General features: G+C 36.3%; 1 protein-coding gene across 1 annotated transcript; it reads right to left on the bottom strand.

Annotated features, from left to right (window-relative positions):
- Window positions 1-8,185: 8,185 nt before the first annotated feature.
- LOC140226335 (uncharacterized) lies at window positions 8,186-9,079 on the bottom strand. Its single transcript, XM_072306827.1, has one exon. It carries the CDS (start codon window positions 9,077-9,079, stop codon window positions 8,186-8,188), a length of 894 nt encoding a protein of 297 aa, XP_072162928.1.
- Between the last annotated feature and the right edge of the window lie 540 nt (window positions 9,080-9,619).

Raw genomic sequence — 9,619 nt, 5'->3', positions numbered from 1 at the left:
GAGTCTAACATGTCTTCTATCATCTGTCGAAATTTTGAAGCAAAATGATCAAAGGAAAGACCAAAAAATAGCGTTTTTCTGAGCCATATTTTTTGGCGTTTCAACGAAGCAGAAACTGGTTCCAAAATTTGGATTGAGCGCCACAGATAGGTTCCGCCCCTAACAACGACCAGAGTGCGCTTTTCTCGAAACAGTGATTTTCCAGACGTCTCGACATGCTCTCTTTTAAACATCGATATCTCCGCAGCCGATTATTTTTGTAAAATGTGTTATATATCAATCTAAAGCAGAAAGATTAGGGGATTATATCGTGCAATTTTCAAATTTCATTTCATTTTTTATTTCATTTCCGGCCAAACCATATAATATGACATTGCATATACACAAAGTCAATACAAAGTAACTTTTACACGTCCAAATGAAATTTAAATACACGTCTTTTGTTTACATGAAACAAAAAACATATTTTGGTAGAAGAAGTACAAGGACAAAATGTGACTGAATCATAACAAAGAAAAGGTCGAAAATGGAGGGGACTGCTAAAAAGCCAAGCTTGTAGAATGCAGTCACCTCGGAGTCGCTTTATAATAGTAATACACGAGACATTTTAACATAATCCACGGGAACCAGAACACAAAGACGAGTACGCACTCAAACGCACACACATATAACACAGTAACAAAGCAGCTCTCTTACATACACGTGGAAAGGATAAAAAGGAGATAGAAAGGGACAGGAAGACAGAGGGAAGGGCGAAGGAGGAGGGTATTGGGGGTCGATGCAGGACACAGGAAGTTGTCTTCATAATATGAATGATATAACATAATGGTTATGAAATAAAGTAAACAAAATAAAGGCGTTAGCAACAAGAGAAATCAGTTAGGAGCTTTCAGAATGCAAATCCCCAGTAATATAAGAATTAACAAGCATTTTCTTTAATTTTAAAGTAAAAGTGTTGAAACTTAGAGATTCTTTTATACTGCTGTCAAAGGAATTCCAGAGTTTAGGTCCAGCGAAGGAGAATATAGACTTTGCAAAAATTGTCCTAAACAGTGGTAAATGGAATTCATTGGTTTGTCTAGTGGGGTATGAATGTACAGTTTTATTTTGGATAAACATAGAGTCAAACACCAAAGGAAGGGAGTGATTTATTAGTTTGTACATAAACTGACCTAAATTCAAACAATATAAATCCTTAATTTTTAAAATATTATTTTGATGAAACAAGTCATTAGTATGACATCTCCACGATTCTCTACAAATGATACGAAGAGCTTTTTTCTGCAATAATAATATTCTTTCTAAATATGAGGAGTAAGTGTTGCCCCAGGCGAGAATGCCATAGTTCAGATAGGGTAAGATCAAAGATGAATATAACATTAACAAAACATTTTTCGGAAAATAGAATTTAACTTTATTGATAACACCCACATTTCTAGAAATTGTGCGGCAAATTGAATCGATATGCAAATTCCAGGTGAGCTTATTATCAAGAGTCAAACCTAAAAATTTAATTGAAGAAACTTCTTCTATGGCTATATTGTCCAAATAAATATTCTGAGATAACTTTTCTAAAGAATTACTGAAAAGCATACATTTAGTTTTTTGAAGATTAATTGACAATTTGTTAGCTCTAGTCCAATGAAATAACTTTTTTATCTCGATGTTCATAGTATCGATCAAATACACTGGATCAGAGCTAGAAAGGAACACATTTGTATCATCAGCAAATAATAAAAAGGAAAGAATACTTGATGAATTTATGATATCATTGATGTAAACCACAAATAAAAGTGGACCAAGTAAACTTCCTTGCGGTACACCACAAGTGATATCATGCATAGCAGATTTGTGACCATTAATATAAACAAATTGTTTGCGATTGGTAAGGTAACTCCTGAACCACTCCAAGGCCATGCCACGAATACCATAATGAGATAATTTGTAAAGGAGTATTTTGTGGTCAATGGTATCGAAGGCCTTGGAGAAGTCCAGGAACACACCTATAGTATGATGATAATTATCAATGGCTTTGAAGACTTTGTCTAGGAAAGTAAGAACTACATGGGATGTGTTGTGTTGTTGCCGGAAACCAAATTGATTATTTGAAATAATCTTATGCTTATTGAGAAAATCCAAGAGTCTAAAATGTACAACTTTTTCTAATAATTTAGAGATAATGGATAACAAAGATACTGGTCTATAATTACTGATGTCTTCCCTATCCCCTTTCTTAAAAATTGGAATAACCTTAGATACTTTCATTTCCTCGGGGACAACACCATTACTTAAAGACAAATTAAACACATGAACCAAAGGATCCACAATGCAGTTTATAATGTGTTTTAAAAGAACATTATCAATATTATCATGACCAACACTTTTTTTACTCTTTAAATTCTGAACTATATCAATTAGTTCATTCCGGTGAGTGGGAGCAAAAAAACAGGAGCTGGAATTGGGCGTATGTAAAAAATCGACAAATAACTTTTGGGACTTTGGAATCTTTCTAGCAAAACTATTTCCTATTTGTGAAAAATATTGATTAAAAACATCAGCTATAGACCTTGGGTCAACAATAGTAACATCATTATGTTTGATTGTAGTGATACGGGATGTTGGTTTGTTTCTATTAATGGCAGAATCAATGACTTTCCAAGTATTTTGGATATCATGTTTAAAATAATATATCTGGTCACTGAAATATTTTCGCTTTGCACAACGCAAAATTTGAGTGAGAACATTCTTATATGAAATATATTTATGACGAGATTCCTCAGTGTTTTTAATTTTATCAGCATAATACAAATTATTTTTTCGGTTAATTGACCGCAGCAAAGACTTCGATATCCACGGAAGTCTCGGGGATCTTTTATAATTGCTATTATTTTTCTTAACTAAAGGAACATACTCGTCTAAGAGTGAATTCAATTTTCTCATGAATAAATCATAAGCATTATTTGGATCCTCAGCATCATATACCTCAGACCAATCTACTTCATTAAGGCCATTTTGCAACCTAGCTACATTATCGGGGGTAATTTTTCGAAAATACATTGCAGAGGAATTCAGATTGCGTTTGCGATTATAAGGAATATGGGTAAATATGGGGTAATGGTCGGACAAATCTGATAAAACAATGCCAGAAAAGGGTAAGGGGTTAATATTGCAAAATATGTTGTCAATTAGAGTTGCTGAGTGATCAGTTACTCGAGTTGGCTTTGTTATAAGGGGTAAAAAGGATGAGGACATCATAATATGAAGAGCTTGTTTGCAAAAACCGATAAGTCCATATTTGTCAAATGGAGATATTTGCGATTAAAGGTCAAGAAAAATAAAGAGAATAATAAGAAAATTTTTGCTTCTTTTGACCATAACTTCAAAAATATACCTTTATATATAGTGACCAATATATCATTTGAAAGGTGTTATTTTGTACTTTATGACAGAGACCGTACTTCAAAATCTTCAAAAATGGACTTATCGGTTTTTGCGAACAAACTCTTCATATCTAATAAATTCTGAGCTGAGTTTAATGTCTGAAACTTAGATAAATCTATGTTAAAATCTCCCATAATATAACAATCTTTATTGTTGAAAATTGGACTTTGCAGTAATGATTGCAAATAACTAAAAAAACCTTGCATCTCAGAATTAGGGGGTCGATAAATGACTAATACAAGTATATTCCTAGAACAAGGCACGTTAACTTCAATAAAGAGTGATTCTACAGCTTCACTCATGCAGTTCAATCCACTGTGAATAATGTAATCAAGGTCTTTCTTTACGTATAGGGCAACTCCTCCGCCTTTCTTGTGCTGACGACTGTTTTCTATGAAATCATAACCGGGAAGAGAGAACGTAGGGATAGAAGTCGGACTGATCCATGTTTCGCTCAGTCCAATTACAGAGAAAGATGATTTATGAATGTCATTCATAAAACAGCAAAAATTATCGAAATTACGATTCAAACTCCTTATATTGAGTTGCATCAATGAAAAACTTTGAGATAATTCAGTTAGGGCTTTGACTTGATTAATTGTAAAATATTCAGAACTAAGATATTGTTCATTATTATCTTCACCAAAAGCTACACTTTTAATATGAGAATTAAAATCATAATTTGCTTGGAACATTTACTGTCGGATTCATTCATTGCATGAGATACCGAGCCATGATTAAACATATCAAAAAAATCTTCATTGTTTAGAGAGTGAAAAGGAAAATTCACAACCTGTGACGTACTATCCATCATAAATAAATGAAATTACAATATTCGCTGGTGGTAAGAACAGAGGTACATTCAAGTGTACGAGGCAAAGACCCAGAGAGAAGTGCAGAAGAAGCAGGGGCAGAAATGTAAGTGATATACGGAATGCAAGAGAGCGGCGCATCAACATTTTGAACTCACAAAACAATACTAGACAAACACACGAAAAAAATAAACGAAACAAGGAATACATGTTACATAATGGTAGGAGTAGAAGCTATGAATATAAACTATATACACACTCGACATAGAAGGAACTGCCGCCACTCGCTAAAATTGATGAATGTCTGGAGGGTACAAATGCAGTGGAATACACTGGAATGTAATGTAAGCACTGTGATACAATACTCAAGTCTGTGACATACAGACCATGGAATTAACTAGGTGTTATATAATAACTGCGGAGCAGTAGTGAAACGTGGGTATGGAGGAAAAAAAAAACACACACGGATAATTAAAATTATCAGTGAATACGATTTATATCCCCGTCCCGAGTGTTGCTTTAGAGTAGGTGATGTCATGAGGGCAATGACGTTAATACCAAATACACCGAATTTAACCTTCATTTTATACCTTAAATGGTCTATTTAAATACAAAGATGAGTGGTTACCATGGCAACACATTTTCGTTATACTAACACATTGGTGTCTTGCAAAACTACACTTCTAAATCATAATACATACTAAATTTGACTTGAATTGCTTGAATACTGTAGGTGACACATTATACAGTCATCCTGCAGGTTATATACGTATTCAATGTCATGCCTTATGATGAAGAGTAGCAATATACATGTACAATATCATGACATACGAATTGGCTTTAGCTTGAACGATGGGTGTGAAACAATACTTTTCAATTATTCATGACTCTCATTAGGCAGTTAATTAAAGAGAGTGGAGAAGATAAAGAACCCAGTTGGTTACCTGCATTTCGCCTCAAACTATCTGGATCACAGAAATTAACTGAGTGATGTATATTATCTGCAATATTGGAATGTGGATAGACATTTTAAAAAAGCAACTATCTCTACACACAGACACCGGTAAAAAAGATACTGTAGCTGTAACTGCGGAATGCCATCTTGGAGGAAGTATAGTTCAATCACAAGCATTTGGAGTAATAAAAAATGAAAATAAAAAATCGGTTATAGCCCTAACAAGCTCACAGGTATGAAACAAATAAGCCTAATGTTTATACGATGTACTTTAAAAAGACAGTGCCGAGGGAAATTGTCGCAGTGACAGTGCGCCAGGAAAGAAGACTACCCCGTCAATCAGTCAATCAGATTATTTCGGTATAATACCAAAATACCAAAACATGAATTATCAAGGAAAACATAACAAAAGAAAAGTAACTGTCCTTTATACCACAAGGTGTAAAAGAGGATAACATTGGGCGATGTAGTACAGGTCATAGATGAAAACAAGACGACATTTAAAACCTTAAAGAAATGGATCGACTCACGGAAAAAAAAGATGTCCAATTTACGAATGGTGATGTTCAGTCGATGCATAAGCTGATCGTCGGGCATATAAGAGAAAAACACGTGGTACAAATGTAGTGCATATCCCCTCAAGCTGGCCGGTATGACAGGGGAATACATGTACACCGAATAATGAAAACAAAATTCTGATATTCGAAACTGTTATTGCGATGCAGATGAAATATGGGAACAACTCGTGTGGTTTTATCATTTGTTTCCGTATGTACATCAGTGGTAAATAAAGAGTTGTTCATAATAATTGCAGCTGCACTAATTAATGTCTAAGAAATGGATCGACTCAGGAAACGAATTACAGACAGGTGCTTACTGAAGATCTACATGCATGCATTTTGTATGTCTACATGCATACAATATGATATGTAACAGAAAGCATGCATCTGTGTTATCAATCCAAATTTCACAGCTTCAAATTTTATGTCAAAATATAATCAGGAAAAACTTTACTTCCAAATAAAACATTATATCTTGAACTTCATACTCAGGCGATCGATTACAGTGTGATCAAATTATGCCATAGAAAAAAAGGATTGTATTTATGTATGATGTTCCAGAACGTGTGAGCATGAATGTACAGTCAATAGCGTTCAAGTATTTTGCTTTGGATAGTGGTACTGCAGCCAGAAATGCAATTGCTCGTGACATTCACCTGGCGTTTGCCGCATAGGGTGGTTAAAAAAAAAAAAAAAAAATAGCGAAACCCAGGTGGATACCTGCATGCCGACTTGCTGTAAACAGTAATCATGGGCCAGTCGATCAATACCAATGCGTTAAAATTAAACAATAGAAAAAAGAAAAAGAAAAAGTGCTTGCGTTCGTGTAGAATTTCACGGAGCTTCATACTAGGAATGTACAAGATACAGAGTCATAGAATGCAATTGTACTCTTAGGCATGGTGGTATTACAGCCAGCAATGCATTTGTTTCGTGACATTCACCTGGTGTTTACTGCATAGGGTCGAAAGAAAGAAGAAGAAGAAGAAGAAGAAGACGGAGAAAAAAACCGAATCCAGGACTGGTGGTTACATACAATTGTACATATCATCTCAAACTCTCTGAACTGAGATCTGTGTGATTTTAACTGTCACAAAGCAATCACTACACTGCAATGGCATGCAGGTACGAAAGAAAAACGACTGAAGTGATTTTTTTTTTCGTGTGTGTACGTGTGTAGGTCAATCACAGCAATAAGGGCATATTGCTCACCAAAGCACCCCCTCGATACAGTAATTAACATTATTATGCCGGTTCTTAAAAACCGGGAGACGCCATAAGTATATAATAAGCTCAGAGGATCAATATGGGTAGGGGAAAAGAGTATATCTCCGAGTAGTAAACACTACAGTCAGTACTATCTTCTGATTAGTTCACATGGTTGGAAAGACTGATAAAAGCTGTACCATTTTTCAAAGAAAAAATAAAGAAAAAAGAAAAAGCGCCCCCTCGATACAGTAATTAGCATTATCATGCTGGTTGTTAAATACCGGGAGACGCCATGTGTATAATACATGTCAGCTCAAAAGATCAATATGGGTAGGGAAAAAAGAGTATAAATATCTTTGAGCAGTAAACATACAGTCATTACTGTCTTCAGATTAGTTCACATGGTTGGAAAAATTGATAAAAGCTGTACCATTCATCCAAAGAAAGAAAAGGAATTCAAAAACGGTCATCGGTGTTCACACATGTTTATCAAATAAATGAAAAGCTGGGAAATTTGTGTTATAAGATAGGCGTGTTTATCAACAATTTGTTGAATATCTGGAAACTACTGTAGAAAAAATAAATAAAAAAAATATACATATTTTCAAGAGTAAAAAACTCTTATTGGCTGTGATGGAGACTTGAGACAAACAGAATAGACGTTAATTACCTGAATAACATTCATATCATTATGATAACTCATATCAAACAGGGTTTTGTGTAGGTACTGGAGAAGCCAACAGGTTGGATAGGTGACGTACCAGGCATAGGCCTCATAGCTCTATAATTTTCACTGTGAAATGACGGACACATAAACGGCATGTGGGTTGCACCATTAAATCCAAGTAGTCCAGAATGAACTTCCTAAACTCATTAAATCGTAATTGTTTCTTATACAATGAATCAAGTCATAACAATCCAACAAATGAACATCTGGTACATAACACTTCAATTAAACATGTCTTTTGACCTGTATACTGTATAGGACATAAGGTCAATCGTCAAATGACATCCGAACAATTTGCCAAATTACAACCAGGATCACTATGGCCCATAAAAACCAAACAAAAAAAGTAAGTACAATGTACATAAATTATACACAGTCTAAGCCTATTTTATTCTTTTTTTGTAGTTTCCGTTGTGTTATGGGATGAAATTTCAACAAGACAGTATGGTTATAGGGCCTAGTCCTCATCAAAGCTCACCATTCATTCTTTGTATGGTTGCCACTCTGTAGCACTCTTTGCTTTGGAGAATAACAGGACCCTGGTACCAACGACAACGATCTTTGTGGAGAGATTTTGTTCCTTCCTGAGCTTATAGGCGACGGCAGCAAGGTTGCCACGCTCAGCCTTGAGAGCCGGAGGAAGGTCGGTGCGCACACTGATTCTTAGCGGCCTGGGCTGAACGATTCCGGGTTGAGCGGGTACGGGATGTCGTGGTCGTTTTTCGAAGGCGGAGAGCACTCGATTCCGTTGGGACATGTACACGAACTTCGCGATGATCGGTTGGGGAGCCTTATTAGCGTCGTTACGCCTCGGAAGTCGGTGAGCGTTGACTAGGGCAACTGACTGGGCTTCTTCGTCGCTCAAGCCGAGACACACAAAAGCTTCTCGGAGCACGTTTTCCACATTTTCTTCTGATTTTTTCTCCAAGCCGTAGAACAGGAGATTCGACTTTCGTTGGTAAATCTCCGATAGCACCAGCTTCTCTTTCAGGGATTCAATCTCCTTCTGGAGTTTTTCCTCCAATAGGGGAAGCCTTCCTTTCTCCAGATCTAATACACGAGCAGAATTATCTTCCACTGCAGCCTCTAGGTCAATCATTTTCTTCTTCATAGAGGATATATCTGTATGGATGTCTTCAAGCTTGGCACATACCTTGCTCGAGAAGTCGACGAGTTTTTTCTGCACGTCTGATAGCGTTGGCTCCATGTCCGTTTGGTCACCAGATTGCTGGCGAGACGGTGGCACTGGCGCTGCGGCTTTTTGCGTGGATGGAGGGACGGGTGACTTAGGGCGTGAGCACTGTGCACTGGTACTGGTGGAACGCTGAGATTGACCAGGCATGGTTTTGCGCCTCAAGTCATAGGTTTTCCTCATTGAGGAAGAAGCAAAAAGCAGTAACAAATTGTTCTACAGGTGCAAAAATGTAATTTTACCCCTTTTGCAGCGTCAATAGTTACCTCCAGGCATTGAAAATAGTATTGTTTCTTGAGGAGAGGACGGAGTTCAAAGATGGCGCGTCTACTCCATTCGGCTGCGCATGCGTAATCGACCTCGCCCGACTTTATAATAATCGACCTCGCCCGACTTTAGAATCATTTTGTTGTAGCGGGTCACATTTGTTATAAATCTATGCTGTGGACAGACATGTAGATATCTGTAGCTCATCCTACAATTTGATTTGATTTTGATTTGATTTGATTTGATTTGATTTGATATATTGGTTCCTGCATTATGTCATTGCTCATGCAGATACATACACATATTTGACGATGCCATACATATATATACATATACAAAAACATTAATTGTTAACAAAGTAAGTTTCTTCATACAGCAATGCAGTTTCTTCATTGCCTTTACAATGTACAACAGAACATATCAGCGATGCAATGAATAACGCAGAAGGGCTACAGC

The sequence above is a fragment of the Diadema setosum genome, chromosome 3 (genome assembly GCF_964275005.1).
Source record: "Diadema setosum chromosome 3, eeDiaSeto1, whole genome shotgun sequence".
Taxonomy (NCBI): Eukaryota; Metazoa; Echinodermata; class Echinoidea; order Diadematoida; family Diadematidae; genus Diadema; species Diadema setosum.
This window is presented reverse-complemented; position numbering and strand designations above follow the sequence as displayed.

Coding starts and splice junctions, on each gene's coding strand:
- LOC140226335 (XM_072306827.1), bottom strand. CDS start 9,079: ATGAGGAAAACCTATGACTTGAGGCGCAAAACCATGCCTGGTCAATCT.